Source organism: Aquarana catesbeiana, linkage group LG04 (assembly GCF_042186555.1).
Source record: "Aquarana catesbeiana isolate 2022-GZ linkage group LG04, ASM4218655v1, whole genome shotgun sequence".
NCBI lineage: Eukaryota > Metazoa > Chordata > Amphibia > Anura > Ranidae > Aquarana > Aquarana catesbeiana.
Genome location: NC_133327.1, coordinates 291,000,563 through 291,026,223, shown reverse-complemented (window position 1 = coordinate 291,026,223; position 25,661 = coordinate 291,000,563). Strand labels below are relative to the sequence as shown.

Sequence of the window (25,661 nt, the reverse complement as noted above, 5' to 3'; positions counted from 1 at the left end):
CTGCACACTCATAGGTAAACAGCAATATTTATATAAATTTAGCAGAAAACTAAAACAAGATAAAATATATATGGCCCAGATCGGCTAACAGTCGCCTAATTTAAAGCTGATTTCCACCTTTACTATCACTTTAACTTTTTCATTTGGATCAAGGTGGTCCAAACAAACTATTTTCTACAGTAACAGGTGCACCCTCTGGGAGCACTGTATAAAGTGTATGTACACCCTCTGCTACATACATTATATTGCACTGTGTTCCAGTAAAGGAGGGATATGCAATTAGCGGACCTCAGGCTGTTGCAGAACTACAAGTCCCATGAGGCATAGCAACACTCTGACAGCCCCAAGCATGATACCCAGAGGCAGAGGCATGATGGGACTTGTAGTTTTGCAATAGCTGGAGGTCTGCAAATTGCATATGCCTGCAGTAAAGGATGTGAACTTCCCTTCCCACACCGGAACAAAATTGAGTCAGGCATAGGCAGCTTTGTATTCTATGAATGAATTAGATCAGGTTGAGTCGAAGACCGTGAAGTCACCCTGCTGCCTCTCTGTCTGGCACATCCTACATCCCCTGCTAAGTCTAAGGCAGGTCATAGATGATATGATTTTCTTTCCTGTAACCACATGTTGCAGGAAAGAAAATTGTTTGGTTCCCCCATCAACGCAGTGTTGGTGGAGGAATCCATCCCGTGGAGCTATTGTGTTGTCGGGGGGGGGGGGCAGGTTTGGGTAGCTATTCCTACCGGTAGAACACAGTGAACACAGTAATTACTGCTAGCGGCTATAATTACATCCTAAAAATCTGACATTCTGGTTGTACCCAAGTCAATTTATGAATCAACTTGGGTACAGTCAGCCTGCCCATTCATGGTTTGAGTCTCTGCCTGGTCCCTGCTGAACTGGCTGAGATTCAAACCATCTCTGGTCGGCTTGAAACTCAGCAATTAGCTGGGAGCATGAGCTTTGCTGATCACAAACCTATAAGTCATTCAAGAAAACAAACTTTGCACACCTCTTGTTTTAATGCACCTGGTATGTATTTAGCTAATTTATTCTGAAAGCTCAGTTGTGCTTAAACATTAAACATCCATCTACATTAACATTATATAAGCATGCATTTGCTGTAAAGACTGGAGAGCCATTAGGTTTAAATATCACCTACAGTTTTCTCTCTTTGCATTGCTTGATATATTTAATTATGCCATGTTTCCTCCAGGATTACAATTTATAAAGATGATTAATTTAATTTGCCTTAGAGTAACCTGATTGTTGGGTTAATATTCTGGAAATCCTATTGTGACTGGTCAATGCTTTCTATAAATATCAGTAAAAGGAAAGGATCCAAATACTAATTGCAAAATGATATTACCATAGAGGATTTTCTTGCTAAAAAGTAGTTCACTTTCACTACAGTGATTAAGCATTGCAATCAGTCATATCTTCCCAAAAGTATAAACCCGACTTTGGATACTATGCATGACAGTTCAACGGCACATAATCAAAATGTCTGGATAAACTGAAGCCATCATGTAAACATTTTTTTTTTTTAACATGTATTGGGGACAACGCAATCTCTATCCCATTCTATTCTTTCTATTAATGAACCTTGCCTTTCTTCCCTTCATGGTCCAGGGAAAATGACATTTTCATTTTTTAGGTTGTATCACTATTGCACAATCATTATCAAAGGGAGTCATGTGGCTAGTAAAAAAAATGTAAATAAATAATAACTGAAACATGCCAGCAAATTAGACTACTGATGTGCAGTACATATTTTATGATGTGCTAATGAAAACAAAACAATTCAATTGGCACATAACCAAAGAAACCATACTCACAGTTGCACCAACTAAATGAATATACCAAACTACTGTAAAGTAGTCATTTTAGAAAAATCTATTTATCTCAGTGTGACTTACAGACAATTTAAATCCCCTGTTTGGGAAGAGTTTCAAATTATGCCACATATAAAATAAATATATGCCCTATAGATTCTTTAAAAGGTTCCAATAAACCATTTCTGTGCAAATCAATAATCATTGTTGTTGGTGCCATATAAATACTTAAATTAATACCTCAATGTCAACAAACAAACCAAAAATACTAAATAAAAACAAGTAAAAATAATTTTCAAAATAATAGCTACAAGCTTAGAACATATACTGCCTCAACTGATTCATCCTGATTAAGTGGGGTTTGAGGAGGGAAGACAGGCCCCAGATAACATTAGCCATATCATAAACTTTCTACAGCGAGCTGAGCAAGGTCAGATGCCTTCTCTGCTCATCTCCTTTAATGATGAGAAGACATTTAATAGGGCAGTGATGGCAAACCTTGGCACCCCAGATGTTTTGGAACTACATTTCCCATGATGCTCAACTACACTGCAGAGTGCATGAGCATCATGGGAAATGTAGTTCCAAAACATCTGGGGTGCCAAGGTTCGCCATCACTGCAATAGTGGGACACTGGGGATACCTGAGAGAGGTACTTGCAAAATTTGGTTTCACTGGCTTTAAAGGATCAGCAAATAAACCCCTTTATACTTTCCCTAGAACTAGGGTATACACTTTAGGCCTTTTATCCTCTCCCCTTTAATATTACAAATGGCACAAGGCAAGGGTGTTCCCTATCTTCCCTAAAATTCACAGTCTATCCAGTTTTATGAGACAGTATCAGTAAATTTTTCTTAGCAGTCTTAACCTGGGTACACACTATATGTTTTCATTTGGCATTCAACCCAGCAGGCTGAATAAAAAAACTGGGGAGATCGCTGTACTAACACAAATGATGTTAGTGCTGTGATCTCCCCTGCTTTGCTATTGCTATTGCTACTGTCCCCCCCCCCCCCCCCCCCAGGGCACATTGGCTGAATTTCTATCCATGTATGGCTGGCTTTATCTGTCAGGATTGCTGCAGAAAAGATTGCCCACCTTATAAAAAGACAATATAGTTGCTTGGAATTAAGAAATGAAGAGATCACACTTGGATTTCCCATAACAAAGTTGAAATGGTGTACTTAGAATGGCTGTACTTATCTATTGCCATAAACTGTCAAGACTTTTACACAACAGAACTGATTCTCTGTATTCCCTATTTGGTTGCCCTATTTGTGCAATATATGCATTATGCAATTAATATCATGCAGTCTCTTAGTGGTTAATATCAAAATGTTACAACTAGCAATAAAATGAATCTTCAAATAACTTTTTTCGTATTGCAACAGTTGTATGCCATTTGTTGCTATTCCTACTGTTGCTATTCCTATCTACTCAGTGTGGGGATGTTATATATGTTTTGCTTTGTGTGACATACTTTTTAATAACACTCCCTGAGCCTAAAAAATAATTTTACTGTGTTAATGATTCAGTCACACTATTTAATAAACAGCTAAAAATGTTTAAAAAAAAGCTAAACATTAACAAATGTGTTATATTTTTTAAGTGTTCAGGGATATTGCGCAATAATGGTCTTCTCTGTAAAGCCCCATACACACTATTAGATTTTTGGCTGATTTTTGTCTTTAGATTTACTAAATACCATGCAGTGCAAGGGCCTGCCTGATTGCATACAAATTGAAACTCCTAAGGTATGACCTTATGGTTTTGGTAAATCTGAAGGAAAAAATCAGCAGAAAATCTGATAGCGTGTATGGAGCTTAACTCTGCACATCATATACATAAAGTGTGGGAGCCCAAAATATTGAAGATTCAAGCACTCTTTTATAATAGGAATTTCTACCAAGTGTAATATTAGAACTCCACAAAAGCAGGTAAATACAGATACATTATTTTACTCACCAAAGGATTATTAGTTCTGTGCAGCTAGTTTTGTGATCCAGGTGGTCACACAAGTTGCATTTAAAAATCTCAGCCCACATTTTTTTTAGTTCTGGCAAAGGTTTGTAGTTATTATTACTAAAATGCTGGGTTATTACAGCATATACAGAAAACCAATGAGAGGCAGCTATCAGTTTGATTAACACATAGCATGGATAGAATATTGGTCCATAAAAGAGATACATAATGGGCCATAGCTACAAAACCATGCTAAGAAATCTAAAACAAAAGTGTAACAATTGCCTAAAGAAATACATTTGTTTTTCAGGTATTGTGAAGCTGATTGGTTGCTATGGGTAGCAGCTCCTTTTTTGTTCCAGTTTTTGTATATACTCTTGCTCTACTAAAAGGGAAAAAAAGTCAGAGGGAAGGGGAACAAAGAATCCCCAAAGTGGTCCTTTACTCAAGAGAGATATGGGAACATACTCCTTAAACAAACTTTAATAAAAAATTATGCAATTTACAAAAAACAGAGCATTTACAGTAGGTTTTTGCAACAAAATACTGAAAGTTACAACATTGTCCAATTAAAAACACACACCCGGGATCACAGCCATGCTCATCCATCCACAGTGCACAGTGCATATGTGACAAGTATCAAATGGACCATTGGACACAAGTTGGGTCTGAAGGGGTCCTGGCAAACCCGTAAGGCACTCGCTGAGTCACTGTTATGTACCTAACTAGGGGACATCCAGATCCTCTATTCACCCTGGTACTAAAACTATATTGCAGATATAGAACAGATACATAAAGATTTGATCACATTACTGGGGGCAGAGACTTGTGCTCGGGTAAGCACCTCTGCATGCTAAGTTGAAGAGCGGTGCTGGTGAGATGGAGACACAATAGAACAAATTCAAGCTTCACTGTACTGATCGCATGCGATCTACCATCTAGTTGCCCAGCTTCAGTTATGCCGCAGGAAGAGAAAACCTTGAATCGGAAACCGTAAATAAGCATCCGGCTGGCTCTCTTGTACCTGGTTGAATAGAGGGCCTGGATGTCCCCTAGTTAGGTACATAGCTGTGACTCAGTGAGTGCCCTGCGAGTTTTCCAGGACCCCCTCATACCCAGCTTGTGTCCAATGGTCCATTTGATAATTGCCACTTATGCACTGTGGATGGATGAGCATGGCTGCAATCCCTGGTGTGCATTTTTAATTGGACAACATTGTCATTTTTTGTATTTCGTTGCAATGACCTACTGTAAATGCTGTTTTTTTGTAAATTGCATCATTTTTGAATAAAGTCTGTTTAAGGAGTATTCCGCAGTCTGTTCCAATATCTCTCTTGAGTAACAGACCACTTTGGGGATTCTTCCTTCCCCTTCCCTCTCGCTTCTTTGACAATTATTCTGGTCCTCCAGTGGTGAACTCCACCCAATCTTTGGTGAGTCGGTACTCCTGCACCTGACTTGACCAGATGGTCTGCTAAAAGGGGGGATCTCATCTAAAATAGTACTAGCACATTATGTTTTTTTGAGTTACAGTCACAACCAAAACTGGAAGCCTAAATAATGATGTGAAATGTGGCAAAAGAGTTAATGAAAAACTTTGACATGTCAGTTGTATATTAACCACTTCAGCCCCAGACCATTTAGCTGGTCAAAGATCAGAGCACTTTTTGTGATTCAGCACTGCGTCGCTTTAACTGACAATTGCACGGTCGTGTGACGTGGCTCCCAAACAAAATTGACGTCTTTTTTTCCCCCTCAATTAGAGCTTTCTTTTGGTGGTTACATTTTTTTTTTCCTCAGTTTAGGCCGATATGTATTCTTCTACATATTTTTGGTAAAAAAATCTCAATAAGCATTTATTGATTGGTTTGCGCAAATGTTATAGCGTCTACAAAATAGGGGATAGTTTTATGGCATTATTATTAATAATTTTTTTGTTTACTAGTAATGGCGTCGATCAGCAATTTTTATCGTGACTGCAACATTATGGCGGACACATCGGACACTTTTGGCGCTATTTTGGGACCATTCACATTTATACAACGATCAGTGCGATTAAAAATGCACTGATTACTATGTAAATGTGACTGGCAGTGAAGGGGTTAACCAGGAGGGGGCGCTGCAGGGGTTAAGTGTGTCCTAGGAATGTGTTCTAACTGTGGGGGGGATGGGCTATGTGTGACAGGACACTGATCAACGCTCCTGATTACAGGGAGCTTTGATCAGTGTCAGTGTCACTAGGCAGAATGGGGAAATGCTGATTTACATCAGCATTTCCCCATTTTTCCTCTCCGTGAGACGATCGCAGGCATCCCTGCTGACATTGAATCTGCGGGACCCGCGGTCGGACTCACGGAGCTCGCTGCAGGTTCGCGCGCCTGCTATCTGGACCTCGTGAGATCACATACAAAACGTGATTTTGCGCAGCGGAGCCAACCTGCCGCGGTAAAACTGCGGCGGATGGTCCACAATCAGTTAACATATCAACTGTATTTTGCTAATAGAAAATACAAAATAAAGCATTGCTTCCAACACTCTAGAGCATTCACTTTTATTGTTCTGAATAAAAACGATAAAGCTTGAGCTGAGACCAGCCAAGCTCACTGAATGTCGAGATCAATGGCATGTGCAAAATTACATATGGTGACACAAGAATATTTTAGTAAGCTAAATATAAATCCGTGTACACAAGCTGAGAGTAATCTGTCATACTTATTTCTCAGCATGCATAACAAGGTTCTAGCTCTGATGTTCTTTCCAGCTTTGCAGAAAGCACAGCCAACACTCTATTACAATGAATTTCATATTAGAGGGGAAAAACATTAAACAATCTGTACAAAGTTCTGTACTTGAATGCATTTAATTATGTGTTTTATATTTATATCAGGTAGAAGTGGGGAAAAATGTACACTATTAGCGACCGTTGCGCATTTGCAAAGAGTTCAGATATTGCTTTTGGTTTCTGAATGTCCTGTTAGACACATGTCTGCCAACCTAATCTAGGTCAGAAAGCCCTTTAGACTTGCTTGCTTCTGTTATGTATAGACGCTTCACAGTACAAATTATCAAGATCAAAACTTGTACAAATTAGACTGGGAGGTGTCCTTTTTTTTTTTTTTTAAAGTGACTCGCTTGTATTATTTACCTTTTTATGATTTTGCATTATCTGATTCTGAGATATTGCACTTTTTCAGTAATAAACTGAAGCGACCTTTGCCTTAAATTATATTCATGTATTAAATGTCTGACTGAGGATAGATTCATCTTAAAAATTATACAAACATATAAAATCTTTGTTGTAATAAGAAAATGAACATCAAAACATTACACATGAAATTCTGTAAAGCTAAATAATGAAATTGTAAGCTAAACAATGCAATTTACTTTCACAAAGTCATAGTAATCTTTTTCTTAAACTATTTATTATCAACTAATCTATAAACCAATTAAATAGGCATTAGTTCCTTGGATGAATATGAACATAAAAACTGTTTTTTTTTCCTAGCTTGCTTTCTGCTGGATCTTTAAATTGCTGGTATAATATTATATCTGTATTTGACACACATAAATAAATTATTTTGTACATGACATTCATACATCTTTAGCTTTTTTTGAATTCCTGTGAGTCATTAACTAGCTGGAAAAAGTGTGTTTGCTACACACCAGTTTATCTACCTGTTTATGGACAACCCAACAAAAACCCTAATCTTGTTCCTAGTGGAAAAGGTTTTAAAAATGTTATTTAGGCAGCCAGACAATTATTTATTTTAATTATGTATACAACTTTGACATATTCCTCAGGGTATCACAGAGAACACAGGGGTTGATTTACTAAAGCTGGAGATTGCATAATCTTGTGCAGCTCTTCATAAAAAACAATTAGCTTCCAGGTTTTTTTGAAGAAACTGAAGTTAGAAGCTGATTGGTTACCATGCAGAGCTGCACTAGATTTTGCACTCTACAGTTTTAGTAAATTAACCCCAAAGTCCTTTACAGCGATCTCTGCTTCCAATGTAAACCTGCTCTATTTAGTGTACTTAACCACTTGCTGCCAAATCACGCACCAGCACGTCATCTGACTTCAAGTGGTTGTACCAGCTCCATCATCACCTCCTCCCATGCTCGCCTCCAGGACTTTTCCAAAGCCGCTCCAATCCTATGGAATGCCCTACCCCAATCTTTCCGCTTATCTCCTACTTTATTAGCTTTTAGACGATCCCTGAAAACCCTCCTCTTTAGAGAAGCCTACCCTACCGACACCTAACAACTGTTTTTTAATTTTCTCTATCAGCTCACCCCCCACAGTTAGTTATTACCTTTTTTTTCCACTTGACCCTCCCCTCTAGATTGTAAGCTCTAACGAGCAGGGCCCTCTGATTCCTCCTGTATTGATTTGTATTGTAAGTGTACTGTCTGCCCTCATGTTGTAAAGCGCTGTGCAAACTGTTGGAGCTATATAAATCCTGTATAATAATAATAATAATAATAATACCAGAGTGACGCCCCCCCCCATTAGTGCACAAAGGCGAATGCGTGCGTCGGCCCTGAATGCATGCAAACCGCAATCGTCCCACACATGTGATGTATCTCCCTGAACGTCAGATCATGGGGAGTAATTCTAGCACTAGACCTCCTCTGTACATCTGAAGTTGTAATCTGTAAAGGCTTTAAAAAGTGGGCCTATGAATAGTAAAAATGTACATTGTTCGTCATCATTGTGTGGGCATTCACAATTTTAACTACTTCAATACAGGGCACTTACACCCCTTCCTGCTCAAGCCAATTTTCAGCTTTCAGCGCTGTTGCTGTTTAAATGACAATTGTGTGGTCATGCTACATTGTACCCAAACAGAATATTTCTCATTTTGTTCCCACAAATAGAGCTTTCTTTTGGGGGTATTGTATCACCTCTGCTTTTTTTATTTTTTGCTAAACAAATAAAAAAATGCCTAAAATTTAGAAAAAAAGTTTTTCTATTGTTTCGGTTATAAAATTTTGTAAATAAGTAAGTTTTCTCCTTCACTGATGGGCACTGATAAGGCGGAACTGACAGGCACTGATAGGGCGGCACCGATGAGGTGGCACCAATGAGGTGGCACTGACGGGCACCGATGATGGGCACTGATAGGCGGCACTGATGGGCACTGGTAGGCGGCACTGAAGGGTGGCACTGATATGCAGCACTGATGGGCATTGATAGGCGGACTGATGGGCACTCTTGGGTGGCACTGTTGGGCATTGATGGGCACTGATAGGCAACACTGATGGGCACTGAAAGGCAGCACTGATGGGTTATTATGGGTGGCACTGTAGGCGGCACTGCTACGTGGCACTGATGGGCACTGATAGATGGCATTGATAGGCATCACTGAAGGCACTGGCAGGAATTGGGGATGGGCACTGACTGGTATTTCCCTGGTGGTCTAGGGTGGCATACCTGGTGGTCTAGTGTGGTGCTAATTCCTGGTGTCCTGGCGGCATCCTGGTGGTCCTGGGTGGGCATCCGAGGGGGGCTGCACTGATAAACAATTAGCACAGACCCCCCCTATCAGGAGAGCAGCCGATCGGCTATCCTCTATTTGCGTCTGTCAGACGCGAGTGAGGAAAAGCCGATCAACGGCTCTTCCTGTTTACATCGTGATCAGCCATGAATGGACACAGCTGATCACATGGTAAAGAGCCTCCGTCAGAGACTCTTTGCTGAGATCGGTGTAGCGGTGTGTCAGACTGACACGCTGCACCACTGAACCCCGCGATGCGCGCCCCCAGGGGCGCGCGAGAGTGGTCTTTCTGGAGGGCCGTCATATGACGTTCACCCAGAACGAGAGCAGCGCCGCCCCAGCCGTCATTTGATGGTCGGTGGGCGGCAAGTGGTTAAAGCGTGACATGTTTGGTAACTATTTACTCAGTGTGACATCATCTTTAAATTTTACAAAAAAATTGGGTCGTGTATTGTGTTATTTTGCATTAAAATGTAAAAAAGTGTATTTTTTTTCTTTTTTTCCCAAAAACTGCATTTGAAAAACCGCTGCTCAAATAACTTGTGACATAAAAAAAAATGCAAAACCCATAATTTGATTCCCTAGGGCCGTGATGGCGAACCCTGGCATCCCAGATGTTTTGGAACTACATTTGCCATGATGCTCATGCACTCTGCAGAATAGTTTGAGTATCATGGGAAATGTAGTTCCAAAACATCTAGGGTGCCAAGGTTCACCATCACTGCCCTAGGTTCTCTGATAAAAAATTATGTATGATGTTTGGGGGTTACAAGCAATTTTGTTGCAAAAAATACTGATTTAAACTTGTAAACAAAAAGTGCCAGAAAAAGCCTGGTCTTCAAGTGGTTAATACAGTCATACACAAAGTGGGGACAATTTTAGTTGAAGGAATATAACCTACCACTATGGTTATGGATTGTGGAAGGAGCCAGGAGCTCTCCAAGGAAACTCTCTCAGATTCTCTGAATCATCAAGATATACTGTACAAGCTCAATATATGTAGAATCTTAGCCACCGCACTCCCCATACAGAGCTCTCTGTAAGATCTTTAAAAAAATCACCTCAAAGATGAACTCTAGGCAGTAATAAACCAGATGATTTCTTATTTTATTAGGGGATGAGATAAGTATTTTAGTTGCCTACAATCCACAGTCCTTTAGCAGCTGGTGGTCCAGCACTGAAATGCAGGCAGGCATTCCTTAGTCATTACATACAATGCAGTATCAATGTTGGCCATTGACCTGCATTGTAAGTGATGACATCAGTGAGAGAAACTGCAATAAGATTGATCAGAGACTGTCAAGAATAGCAGCTTTAGGATATCAGCGCTCAAAACAGGAAGTGGCGAAGAGGAAGACTGCAGGACCTTAGATTAAGATAGATAACACTCTGGAAAAAAATCTAGCTTAAATCTTTTAATAGCTGGGGGAATATTTTTTTACTTTATTCCCTAGACTTTAAGGAAGTCTGTTTTCAATACTGAACAACTGGACATGCATCAAGTCACTTTCTACAGAGTATGAGACTTAAAAGTGAACTGTGGAGAAATTAAAAAAATATATATTATTGTAGTAGGGCTCCCCCAACATTGCAAGGGTTAAATTTTTTTGGTTTTTCTTTGCTTAGTGTACTATTAAAATACACATTTACTTACCTCAGCCCTCACTAACAAAATCTTCTTTTTCCATGCAACCAGTCCCCCATGGCCTCTTTTCATCTTGTGGATAGCCACAGCTCTACCATCATCATGTACAATGCAGGACCATCATGCCATATTGTAAATGAGAAAACTGAGCTGGAGCATTGAAAAGAAAAGGTCAACACTGTTTGCCGTGGAAGCAAGAGATAAGTTAAGTAACATTGCCTTTATCTGGTACTATAGCCGAAAAAAGGCACTTAACCCTTGCAGCTGGGGGGGGGGGGGTTCCAATGCAAAGTTTGAGTGCTTTTTTCAGCTTTAAGCTGAAAAGCCACAAATGTTGCAATAAGACAATTCTTTCCAGGTCAGTTATACACAGTACATCTCCAAGCTTTTTTGTTGCAAACTACAGTTCATTACCTGTAGATCATAGACTTACATAGATCCTTACCTGCTTTTGCTCTAAGACATACCATTCCATGAGCTTTCTATGGAGCTTAACCTCAACTTGAGTATGAACAAAGTTTGTGCTATCCATACTTGATATTTCATTATATTTGCTATATTACGCAATCTTATCTTACCTTTCTTGCTTCTTTTATCATCTTTCTGACCATTTCTTTAATTGTTAGAGGATGTCCTCTTGGGGGATGGAAGTAGAGACTTATGTCTGTAGGTCCTATGTGTCCTGGTGTTACAAAGGGCCACCCAAGGTCAAGATTTGGTGCTTCTACATCTGATTCCATTGGCCAATAAGTGCCAGAAGATGAATTGTCATCTGTTGTATCCCCCTGTGCATTGTCCACTGTCTCTGCTGGCTTCTGGATGTGGTTTGTAATATAGTTGACTTCATCTTCTGCAAGAAACTCTGTAGCTCTTTCTTTGGTAAGGAATTCTTGATATGAAGTGACACCTCCCTCGATAAGTTCATCTATGGCAACCCTATACCATTCCTTGTAATGAGGTTCTATGTAGTTTTCAGATTTACATTCATCGTGCAAAGATGACAGCAATGATAATGTCTCCACCAGTGCCGACATATTGAGAATTCAGGCTGTAGTGAACATAAAGATCATATATAAATAATAACATATATTTGGGATGAAAATTATAACAATAATAAGATATAATGTAACATATTATTTGCATTTTTATAGTCACATAGATACTGGGCAGCTAATAAAAGTTTGTGTAGGTATTCCTGCTGTTGTTATTCACACATGTTTTATGATCAAACTATTATCATCGAGCCAATGATAACAGCTGCAGTGTGCATCTAACCAAATTCAGATTTATGGCCCCGGATGTTATGTGTGGATAGCATAGTTGCCATGGTTTTTAACATAAGTAAACCAACAGTAACTTAAGGCTATGTTAGTCATATGGTTAACCAGTACCCAGACATTCTGAAATAGATAAGGTTTAATTATGTATTATCTATAGGGCAGAGGGAGCAGATGTAATGTTAAACAACAAATACAATGTAATTCAAGGAATTGCTGACCTTTAAAAAACAGCCTATTAAACATCAACTGGGCCTAATTTTGTAAATTTTATTTAAGTAGGAAACTGACAAATTCACAAGCAAATATGGTTTGCTAAGGGATGTATGCTCCAGCATAAAAATAAACCAGCTAGGTACTAGTGTGCCTAAAGGAGAGAGTGGATTTTCTATAATGGCATATGACAATGTAGCATCTGTTTTGTGACAGCATTTTTTTTTCGCATTTTATTTTACAGAAGTGTGCACTGACCACTAAATGTGACTATGAAAAAAGTAACATTCCATATCCTATTCTACAGTTAAATAATTTTCTAAACATGTTCAGTTATTTTCTCCTATTTATTCTGATTTCATAATAATCATAATTAAAAACACATACTTTAGTGTTGTTTTATTAGTAAAATGCTGTGTATATTTTAGATTTTTAGATATTAGGCATTTTCCAGTACCATGCTTCATGTTTAATGAGTGTAAGTCAGCAATAATTAAAACATTCTAAGCAATTAATTGGTCTAATCTACAGTATCAGGGTCCCCTGCCCATGATAAATAGCAGCATGAAAATAAAAAAAAAATCCTACAGGGAAAAAAATAATAAATTTTTTTACCATTTTTCCAGGTGAACAAGCTTTGCTGCTTAAAGGGGTTGTAAACCCTCATATTTTTTAACCTTAATGCATCCTATCCATTAAAGTGAAAAAACACGTGGCAGTCACCGGCCCCCCCTGCCCCCCCCGTTTTACTTACCTGAGCCCCTTCATCTGTTCGGTGGGGATGCGCTTTCCTCTCTCCACGGGGTCCCAGCTCTTGATTGGATAGATTGATAGCAGCGCAGCCATTGGCTCCCGCTGTTGTCAATCAAATCCAATGACGCGGGCGCTGGGGGGCATTCATGTCTGTGGATGCAAATGCTGGATTCAGGAGCGCGGCCGCAAGGTAACCCCCTCAAGAAAGCGCTTCCCCTAGGGGGTTATCTGATGCGGGGAGGAGCCGCAAGAGCCGCCGGGGGACCCCAGAAGAGGATATTCAGGGCCACTCTGTGCAAAACAAGCTGCACAGTGGGGGTAAGTATGATATATAAATCAAAAAGTCGCGCTAAAAACTGAAGGTGACAACAGGCAAATGTCTAAAAAACCTCATAAGAATATGAGGATGAATAGTAATCACTAAATAGATGAGTTTTATAGGAGTGCTGAGCAATGTAAATACACACTTTAAAAATAAACCAAACTAAATGCTGTTAGTTAAGTGGGACACAGAAAACATTGACTATGTCCGTGTGAAAAGATCAATATTGCATGACCCAATCAATGACAGGTGAATATCTCAAATATCTGTAGGAATAATATTGTGACAAGTCTGTGACTAAAAAACTAAACCGTGATGAATGAGGAAAAAAATATAAATGAATAAAGAAAAATACAATAAACCCAAAAAAAGTCTGTAGCTCAACAAAAACAGTAATAAAAGTCCATCCGTGTTAAATTAATATGCATAGAAAATGACTTGTCTCCAAGTGCTCTGTGAAATAATGTAAAAAATCTTGCTGTGGTGAAAATTAGAGTGCGTAGACAGACCTCCACCTCTTGGAAAAAATTGCTGCCTCTTACCAGATAGAAATCGTCTCTTAATTACAGGAGACCCAGGGAGCAGATGGCTGCAACCCCAGCCAGGGATCTTTAAAGCAGGCACTCAGCATCCAGATCCAGGGACTCTCTCCCACCAGCCTCCGCAAATAAGGAAATGTCACCATGCAAAAAACAAAGTGCTCCACATAGCATAAAACCAGCGTTTTATTAAATATAAAATTAAAGGTTGCACTTACAGAAACATAGTAGTTTAAAACATGTGAGAAAAAGCCGGCCGGCTCCAAAGTAACCAGTGTCTTCCGGGTATGTGAATCGCGGTGTCGTCGGGACGTAGCTCCTCCTCCCGATGACACCGCAATTCACATACCCGGAAGACACGGGATACTTTGGAGCCGGCCGGCTTTTTCTCACATGTTTTAAACTACTATGTTTCTGTAAGTGCAACCTTTAATTTTATATTTAATAAAACGCTGGTTTTATGCTATGTGGAGCACTTTGTTTTTTGCATGGTGACATTTCCTTATTTGCGGAGGCTGGTGGGAGAGAGTCCCTGGATCTGGACGCTGAGTGCCTGCTTTAAAGATCCCTGGCTGGGGTTGCAACCATCCGCTCCCTGGGTCTCCTGTAATTAAGGCTCGATTCACACCTATGCATGTTGCTTTTGAGCGTTTTTGGAGGTTTTTTTTTCATGCTTGGCACGTTTTTGAGCAGCGTTTTTGTAGCGTTTTTGCAGCGTTTTTGCCGCGTTTTTGCCGCGATTTGCGTTTTGCGTTTTTTTTTTTTTTTTTTTTTTTTTTCATTTTTTTTTACAGTCTTAAAAAAAAATTACAAAAAAAAAAAAAATAAAAAAAATTAAAAAAAAAAACGGCAAAAACGCACCAAAAACGCACCAAAAACGCTGCAAAAACGCTGCAAAAACGGTGCACTTGCGTTTTTGATGCTTGTCCATTGAAATCCATTACATGCAAAACGCTGCTTTTTGCATGAAAAAAAGTCCCCGACCGTTTCCAAAAACGCAGAGATACAAAAAAGCATTGATGTGAACATGTTCCATAGGAACCCATGTTAAAAAATTCCCATGCATTTCTGCAAAATGCAAAATGCATCAAAAAACGCGCTAGTGTGAATGGAGCCTAAGAAACCATTTCTATCTGGTAAGAGGCAGCAATTTTTTCCAAGAGGTGGAGGTCTGTCTACGCACTCTAATTTTCACCACAGCAAGATTTTTTACATTATTTCACAGAGCACTTGGAGACAAGTCATTTTCTATGCATATTAATTTAACACGGATGGACTTTTATTACTGTTTTTGTTGAGCTACGGACTTTTTTTGGGTTTATTGTATTTTTCTTTATTCATTTATATTTTTTACCTCATTCATCACGGTTTAGTTTTTTAGTCACAGACTTGTCACAATATTATTCCTACAGATATTTGAGATATTCACCTGTCATTGATTGGTTCATGCAATATTGATCTTTTCACACGGACATAGTCAATGTTTGTGTCTCCCACTTAACTAACAGCATTTAGTTTGGTTTATTTTTAAAGTGTGTATTTACATTGCTCAGCACTCCTATAAAACTCATCTATTTAGTGATTACTATTCACCCTCATATTCTTATGAGGTTTTTTAGACATTTGCCTGTTGTCACCTTCAGTTTTTAGCGCGACTTTTTGATTTATATATGATTTATGGTTTACTACTTTTTAGTCGCAGCTTATATTTATTAGTGTAAGCGCAATTTTTGTTTTTACCTGGTAAGTATGATATGTTTGTTATTTAAAAAAAAATAAAAAAACAATCCTTTACAATCACTTTAAGTTAGTAAATTAGCCATATTATCTCTCATGCACACTTTGTCAAGAGAGGTAACAAATATTAAGGCTGGGTTCACACCTCCGATGGATGCGGCTCGCTGCAGGGATCCGGCCCTGAAACGGAAGCAAAGACGCATGACGTTCCTGTGCAAGCTGCTCCGCAGCCGCAACGGAGATGTGTGAACTGGCTCCATAGAGAGCCGGTCACAATCTCCTGTCATGCGGATTGGATGCAGGGAAACCCACATCCAATTTGCATAGGTGTGAACCCAGTCTAAAAGTTCAACCATTTCCTGTTAGTGTTCTATTATTGGTTGTGACCCACATGCAAAGAACTTCCACTCAAACCACTACAAAGCTTCCCCTGCAGTTCAACACACAAAACGTGTGTTGGCATTCAAACAAGCTCATTCAGGCCAGCAGAAGTATATTAGAAGACTAGATGATGGAAACACTTCCCAGGCACAATACATAGAGGTGAAGATATGGCTACAACCTAAGCTCCTCCTGACTACACTCCTCCGACATTCCAAATTAATGGATCCTGAATTTTGTTAAATGGTACATTCATTTGTTCAGAGAGAAATATTAGTCTTTGGAGCATTATGAAACACATGTTATGAGACCATGTAATGGATGGTGCATGTTAAAAAATTCAAGGAGAAAACCTTTCTTGCTTACGTCCTTCCTTGATGCATCATCTAAAGCCTTCAAGAACTGTGTTATCATCAAAGGACAATTTTAATAAGCCTGCACACTTTATTGAAACCAATACATGATCAAAGAATCACTGAATATATATAGTAAATGTTTAATTAGCTTATGTAAAAACATATAAATTCCAACAGGGAGCCAAGCGCAGAAAGTAAACCAAAGAGCTAAAGTAATTATAAAAGTTACACTGGACTTTGAATTGAGAAGCACAGATCCAGGAGGTGGCAAGGAATCAATTGGAGATAGAATGCATGCAAAATGTAACCACTTGCCGACCAGCCACTGCAGTTTTACTGCGGCAGGTTGGCACGGATGGGCAAATCAACGTTACCTTGCGCGCTCGCCGCTGGAGCCGATGCAAGTGCCCGACGGGCGTGATGGCCGCTGGGCACCCGTGATTGTTCGTGACAGAACGAGAACCAGGATCTGTGTGTGTAAACACACAGATTCCGGTTCTTTCAGGAGAGAGGAGGCTGATCGTGTGTTCATACAAAGTATGATCAGCGATCTGTCATCTCTCTTAGTAAGTCCCACCCCCCTTCAGTTAGAACAAAGTGAGGGAACACAGTTAACCCCTTGATCGCCCCCTAGTGTTAACTGCTTGCCTGCCAGTGACATATTTACAGTAATAGTAGTGCATTTTTTTTAGCACTGATCGCTGTGTAATTGTCAATGGTCCCAAAAATGTGTCAAAAGTGTCTGATATGTCCTCCATAATGTCACAGTCCCAATAAAAATCGCAGATCACTGCCATTACTAGTAAAAGAATAAAAAATAATAAAAATACCATAAATCTATCCCCTATTTTGTGGACGCTATAACTTTTGTGCAAAGCAATCAATATATGTTTATTGCGAATTTTTTTTACCAAAAATATGTAGAAGAATACATATTGGCCTAAACTGAGGAAAAAATTTGTTTTTTTGAAAAAAAAATTTGAGATATTTATTATAGCAAAAAGTAAAAGCGGCAGGTGAGACCAGAGATGGATGCTGGAGGGGCAGCAGGTACAAGGCTGAGCTGCACCTGCAGGACACCACAGGACTTCTCCTGGCCATATCACACACTCCGGCCGCAGGCAGACATCGGCAAAGCCTGATGGATCAAATGGATCAGAGCAGGAGATGTGATGAGTATCACAGCAGGTGCCAGAGCTTGAGCGGTTTATGATTACATGGTTCGGGATTTAACCCCTTCCTCAGATAACACGCTCAAGATCCAGCATAGAAAAGGGATTTTATAGTCACAAGGCGGGACAACCAATTGATCCACCACCAATCATCCAATACCTGGATAGTGTAATGAATATCATGGAAAAACATTTAAAAACAAAAATAAATATTAAAGTTAATTCATTATCGTACAAGGGATTAAAAACACTGTTTATCAAATGAATAGTAACAAAAAAAAAAAGGAAAATTATATATAGAAATCAATATACATATATACATAAATATATATACATACATATACATACATACATACACACATATACAAATCCATTCAGTATTGGAAAAAAGTGATTGGACACATATACTCGGACACAACTCATAAACCACCAGCAATGTTTTAAAAAAAAATTGATACAATCCTCAAAAACAGAAAACAACACAAACAGGGACCAGCAGGTTGATAATAACTTATAAATTATGAATCAATGAGGGTATGGGTATCCAACTCTTCATTTAACCCATGGGGCGAGAGAGAATTTAATTTATATATTCACATGGTTTTCCTTTGGCATAATAACGAGAATCTCTTGTTATCTGTAAGGGACCCCTTGGAGATATGTTCAATCCCTAGAACTGTCATGGCCTTGAAATCTCTCGCATGATGTTGAGAGAAATGTCTTGGCACACTATGTTGGACCAGGCCTTTCTGTATAAATCTGTGATGTTCACCTACCCTAGTACGCAACATGCGTATGGTCTGGCCTATATATAACTGATTATATGAACATTTGAGTACATTGACTACAAACTGAGTTGAACAAGTGATAAACTGTCTAATGACATAATCTTTGCCCGCCCTATCTGTAATGGAAGGGTGGCCATGTGGAATGGACTGGCAGGTTAGACACCACCTCTTTTTACATTGGAAAATACCAACACAACTGTCGAAATAACCTCTAATATCGGTTGGTTTGTCACACAGGGATTTGGAGATGCTTGTAGCAACCATTTTTTTTAAGTACGGGCCCTTCTAAAAACAACTTGGGGTACCTCTGGGAGAAAAGGATTCAAATTTAGGTCAGCTTGGAGAATATGCCAATGTTTGTTCATGGCCTTAGTGATGTTTCTATAGTTGCTATTAAATCCTGTGATAAATCTAGCACTCTGTTGGGATGGAGTGTTATTGTGTTTACGTTTGGGACCACCATCTGCACAGGATGTAAAGGCCTCTGAAAGAAGATCCTGAGGATACTCCTTTTCCAATATTTTTTTTGGTCATGGTTTGGCTCAGGGATGTGTAGTCCTCAGTTTTAGAGCAATTCCTCTTCAATCTGAGAAACTGGCCCTTAGGTATGTTCCTTTTCCAGGCTGGGTGGTGGCAACTCTCAAAATGAAGGTAAGAGTTGCCTGCCACTGGCTTGTAATGGTTCTCAGTATGTATCGTGCCGGCATCATGGAACAATTCAAGGTGCAGAAAAATCAAACGGTCTGGATCAACAACATATATGAAGCTGAGACCCAGATCGTATGTATAAACATATACAAGATAACACTGCAACAAGGTAAAAGTTGGAATTTTAGTTATGTCATGAGGTTTGGTCTTGTTATCTCTCTTTAACTTTAACTCTCTTTAAAGCAAAATATTTGAAGTTCTAGTTTTTTAAACCTTAGCATGTAAAACATCAAGACAGCTGAAACTCTTGCCCCTAGTTTAGCTGACAAAAGACCAATCCTTCATAATTTTATTATGGCATGCTTGAAAAAGACAAAGCTAAAATGTTCTTAACAGTGGCTCTGCATTGTGGTTTTGGGTAAACATGGCTAAGTTGTGGCATGCAAAAAAGGTCAGTGAACCATGACATGTTGTATTTTGCATTCTTTTGTAAAATTGTTTTAATGACGCACATACAAGCTATTTTGCTGCACACATATTTTTCATCATCATGGTATTCCTTTATTCCTTTGGTCTTATATCCAATATTCATAATACATGCGGGGTAATTTCTAAAGCCTCAATCGAGAAAGTGGAATTACAGGTCATGCCTTCAGTCTAGTACAGGCTCCTTTCATGTACTTAAAAAATACTTTTTCTGATTCCATTGAATACTATGTGCTTCTTACAGTATTCATTAGAAGCTGCAACAAGTCAGATAGAACCAGCGATAAGTTCAGTTTAACCACTTCAGCCCATGAAGGATTTACCCCCTTAATGGCCAGGCCATTTTTTGTGATACTGCAGTGCGTTACTTTAACTGACAATTGCACGGCCATGCGGCGCTGTACCTAAAAAACATGGATATGCTTTTTTTCCCACAAATAGAGCTTTTCTTGGTGGTATTTGATCACCCCTGCGGTTTTTATTTTTTGCGCTATAAACCAAAAAAGAACGACAATTGTGATTTTTTTTTTTTACTATTTGCTATAATACATATCCATTAAAAAAAAAATTAAAAGAACAAATTTCTTCATCAGTTTAGGCCAATATGTATTCTGCTACATATATTTGGTAAAAAAATCACAATAAGCGTATATTGATTGGTTTGCGCAAAGTTATAGTGTGTACAAAATAGGGGATATATTTATGGCATTTTTATTTATTTATTTTATTTTACAAATAATGGCAGTGATCAGTGATTTTTAGCAGGACTGCGACATTGCGGCGGACAGATTGAACACTTTTGACCCTTTTTTGGGACCGGTGACATTATTACATTGATCAGAGCTAAAAAATATACACTGATCACTGTATAAATGACACTGGCAGGGAAGAGGTTAACACTATTTTATTTATTTATTTCAGGTACTTATATAGCGCTGTCAATTTACGCAGTGCTTTACATATACATTGTACATTTACATCAGTCCCTACCCTCAAGGAGCTTACAATCTAAGGTCCCTAACTCACATTCATACATACTAGGGACAATTTAGACAGGATCCAATTAACCTACCAGCATGTTTTTGGAGTGTGGAAGGAAACTGGAGTACCCGGAGGAAACCCACACAGGCACAGGGAGAACATGCAAACTCCAGGCAGGTAGTGTCGTGGCTGGGATTCGAACCAGTGACCCTTCTTACTGCTAGGTGAGAGTGCTACCACTACACCACTGTAGGGGGTCGAGGGGTTAAGTGTGTCCTAGGGAGGTGTTTCTAACTATGGGGGAGTGGACTCACTGGGAGTACAGAGAGATCGCTGTTCCTGGTCACCAGGAACAGCTGATCTCACTGTACCAGTGGCGGAATTATAGGGGTCGCAACAGTCGCAAGTGCGACTGGGTCCTGTACTTCACCGCCACTTCAGGGGGCCCAGCGGCCGCCCTCCCGCCGTGTGAGGGGCCCACCTGACTGTCCGGAGGTGTTGTGTCTATGTTTCACTGTGTCAGGAGGGGGGCTTTCACCCGCTACGCCTGCACTGAGGGGAGAGAGAGAAGCGCTGAGCTGTGAGACTGTGTGGGCTCCACCCCCGCCTATCCAGAAAGAGAGACTGTAAGGGAGGCGGGGCGGACACTGAAGCACACCAATTCAGTGAAGGCGGGGGAGGAGCTCTCCCCTCTGCTTCTGTGCAGTGTGGAGTACCTACGGCGGCGTGTGACCGGACCTGAGGCAAGCATCCTGGGCTGGAGGAGGCACGCCGAAGGATTGTTTCTGATTTCTGAGGAGGGCGAATCGAAGGATTGATTGTGGTGGTGGGGGGATGGGATCAGTAAGAGATCCCCCTCCAGCACCACCACCACCCCCTCCAGTATCACCACCACCCCCCTAAAGTACCACCACCACCCCCCTCCAGTACCACCACCCCCTCCAGTACCACCACCACCCCCCTCCAGTACCACCACCACCCCCCTCCAGTACAACCACCCCCCTCCAGTACCACCACCACCCCCCTCCAGTACCACCACCCCCCTCCAGTACCACCACCACCCCCCTCCAGTACCACCAACCCCCTCCAGTACCACCACCACCCCCCTCCAGTACCACCACCACCCTCCAGTACCACCACCACCCCCCTCCAGTACCACCACCACCCCCTCCAGGCTGCACCGGTGACAGGCTGCACTGGGGACACAGGTGGCACTGGTGGACACGGGCAGGCTGCATTGGTGACACCGGCTGCACTGGGGACACAGGCTGCACTGGGGACACAGGCGGCACTGGGGACACAGGTGGCACTGGGGACATTGGCTGCACTGGGGACACAAGCTTCACTGGGGTCACCGGCTGCACTGGGGACACTTTCTGCACTGAGGACACAGGTGGCACTGGTGGACATGGGCAGGCTGCATTGGTGACACCGGGTGACACCGGCTGCACTGGGGACACAGGCTGCACTGGGGTCACAGGCTGCACTGGGGACACAGGTGGCACTGGTGGACACAGGTGGCACTGGTGGACACGGGCAGGCTGCATTGGTGACACCGGGTGACACCGGCTGCATTGGTGACACCGGCTGCACTGGGGACACCGGCTGCACTGGTGACACCGGCTTCACTGGGGACACCGGCTGCATTGGGGACACCAGCTGCACTGGGGACACAGGTGGCACTGGTGGACACGGGCAGGCTGCATTGGTGACACCGGCTGCACTGGGGACACTGGCTGCACTGGGGACACTGGCTGCATTGGTGACACTGGCTGCACTGGGGACACTGGCTGCATTGGGGACACCGGCTGCACTGGGGACACAGGTTGCATTGGGGACACAGGTTGCATTGGTGACACAGGCTGCACTGGGGACACCAGCTGCACTAGGGACACCGGCTGCACTGGGGACACCGGCTGCACTGGGGACACAGGTGGCACTGGGGACACAGGTGGCACTGGTGGACACGGGCAGGCTGTATTGGTGACACCGGGTGACACCGGCTGCATTGGTGACACAGGCTGCACTGGGAACCCAGGCTGCACTGGGGACACAGGTGGCACTGGTGGACACAGGTGGTACTGGTGGACACGGGCAGGCTGCATTGGTGACACTGGGTGACACCGGTTGCATTGGTGACACCGGCTGCACTGGGGACACCGGCTGCACTGGTGACACCGGCTTCACTGGGGACACCGACTGCATTGGGGACACCGGCTGCATTGGGGACACCGGCTGCATTGGGGACACCGGCTTCACTGGGGACACAGGCTGCATTGGGGACACCGGCTGCACTGGGGACACAGGTGGCACTGGTGGACACGGGCAGGCTGCATTGGTGACACCGGCTGCATTGGTGACACTGGCTGCACTGGGGACACTGGCTGCACTGGGGACACTGGCTGCATTGGTGACACTGGCTGCATTGGTGACACCGGCTGCACTGGGGACACAGGTTGCATTGGTGACACAGGCTGCATTGGGGACACAGGCTGCACTAGGGACACAGGCTGCACTGGGGACACAGGCTGCACTGGGGACACAGGTGGCACTGGTGGACACGGGCAGGCTGCATTGGTGACACTGGGTGACACTGGCTGCATTGGTGACACAGGCTGCACTGGGGACACAGGCTGCACTGGTGGACACAGGCTGCACTGGGGACACAGGCTGCACTGGGGACACAGGCTGCACTGGTGGACACAGGTGGCACTGGTGGACACGGGCAGGCTGCATTGGTGACACGGGGTGACACTGGCTGCACTGGTGACACCGGCTGCACTGGGGACACCAGCTGCATTGGGGACACTGGCTGCACTGGGGACACAGGCTGCACTGGTGGACACAGGTGGCACTGGTGGACACGGGCAGGCTGCATTGGTGACACCGGGTGACACCGGCTGCACTGGTGACACCGGCTGCACTGGGGACACCGGCTGCATTGGGGACACCGGCTGCACTGGGGACACAGGTGGCACTGGTGGACACGGGCAGGCTGCATTGGTGACACTGGCTGCACTGGTGACACTGGCTGCATTGGGGACACAGGCTGCATTGGGGACACAGGCTGCATTGGTGACACAGGCTGCATTGGGGACACAGGCTGCATTGGGGACACTGGCTGCACTGGGGACACCGGCTGCACTGGGGACACAGGCTGCACTGGGGACACAGGCTGCATTGGTGTCACCGGCTGCACTGGGGACACAGGTGGCACTGGTGGACACGGGCAGGCTGCATTGGTGACACTGGCTGCATTGGTGACACTGGCTGCACTGGGGACACTGGCTGCACTGGGGACACTGGCTGCACTGGGGACACAGGTTGCACTGGGGACACAGGTTGCACTGGGGACACAGGCTGCATTGGTGACACAGGTTGCACTGGTGGACACGGGCAGGCTACATTTTTGGGCACGGATAAAGTTGTTGTTAATATTTATTTTCATAACTTAATTCTGCGTAAAACATTTAAGTGTAATTTCATGAGATAAGTTATGAGGGCGTGTTTGGGGGCGGAATTAGGGACGGGGCATGGTAGGGGTTGGGTGGGGCAACAGATGGCAAGTAACCCTTGAGGCCTGGCTACTAGCTCAGGATTTGAAATGTTGAGCCCTGTATATACAAATGTTTTGCTTTTAATTTCCATTTTAAACTGAATGGGTAGTTTTACAAGGTGATCGTTTACATATACTCAAGTAACCAACTGCAAAATTTCTGTCTAGAATTCCTGGAAGGTCAGCTAGAATTTCGCCTTTCTGGTGGTCTTCCAAACAATGTGGGAGGTTAAGGTGGACCCTCACAAGCCGCTCGAAGACTTGCAATGGGCAGCTTTGCAGGTATGATGAGCCAATATCTGTACCAGATTCATATGTCGATGTCATAGACTCCCATTGATTCCTCCATCAACACACAGTGCTAATCCGTCCTGCCAAGCAATTGTCTTCTCTCAGCTGGGGGGGGACTAGGGGCAGGCAGGCATAGTATCAAAATCATGCTTTTTTGGGGGGGGGGGGCCTTCATGATTTCTTGCACCGGGGCCCTGAGGTTTCTAGTTACGCCCCTGCACTGTACTCTCCTGTCAGAACAGGGATCTGCTTTGCTTACATTGGCAGATCCCCGTTCTGCTCCTCTTTCCCTCAATCATGGGTGGCGAGTGAGGCGAGCTCCCGCTATACCACATGCACAGACCGATGTACAGGTACGTCAGTTTGCGCAGCCGAGCTGCCTTGCCACAGTATATGTGCGGAAGGCGGTCGGCAAGTGGTTAAAAAAAATAAATAAATGCACATTTTTTTGCAGGTAAAAAAATGTACATTTATTATTTTTTTTTCTAGAAGCCTGCAAAGCATTGCAGACCAGCATGGGGCAGACATTTACTGAAGAGCAGGAGGAATCAGCGAACTGCGAGGCGAAGATGCTCACCAGCGCCCTCACAGCTCAGTGAGAACTCCAAGCCATCTGCTGCATAGCTATGAATGAATAATGCTGCTATGTGGGCAGCGCCCAACACAACCTTACTATATTTAAATTATGACAGCAGGTGCAAGGAAAGGATCTTCTGCCAGCTGTAACAGTAAGGGATCGGGGGGTGGGGGCTGCTGGGCTGCTGCATTAGTAACATCTTACATGTTGCACCCTGAATATGGGTGTGACATGTAACATGTTACTAAAGGTTAAAAGTGAAGTTTCTGTTTTTTATTTATTTATCTTTACCTAGGTCTGTTCCCCGGCACCTCTACATCTGTTCCCCAGCACCTCTACACTGAGAACTGAGCAATTGAACACCACTGATTGCGCAGTTCTCACAGCTCCACGAGCAGAGAGCTGGTGACTGTCAGTCACAGCTTTCTGCTCTTTCCCCTTCTCGCTTACTGGAGCGCTGAACTTGTGAGGGGGCGGGAGCGGCCATCTCAGGCTCTCAGCGACCCACTGAGAGGCTGAGCAGGGTGTCGGTCCAGGGATCTGTCAGGTCCTGAAGCCGTAGTCGTGATGATGCAGAGCCTTAACCGGCTTCTGCGACATGAAAATGGGTCACAGGTGTGCAAAATGAACTGCACTCC

General features: G+C 42.6%; 1 protein-coding gene across 1 annotated transcript in view; it reads right to left on the bottom strand.

Moving 5' to 3' along the window:
- FAM83B (family with sequence similarity 83 member B) overlaps positions 1-25,661 on the bottom strand; it is a 169,089-nt gene that overhangs the window by 124,007 nt on the left and 19,421 nt on the right. The window contains exon 2 of the mRNA XM_073626682.1: positions 11,525-11,994. Within this exon, the coding sequence (XP_073482783.1) occupies positions 11,525-11,980 (456 nt within the window). The 5' untranslated portion in view covers positions 11,981-11,994. The remainder of the gene's footprint in view (positions 1-11,524; positions 11,995-25,661) is intronic.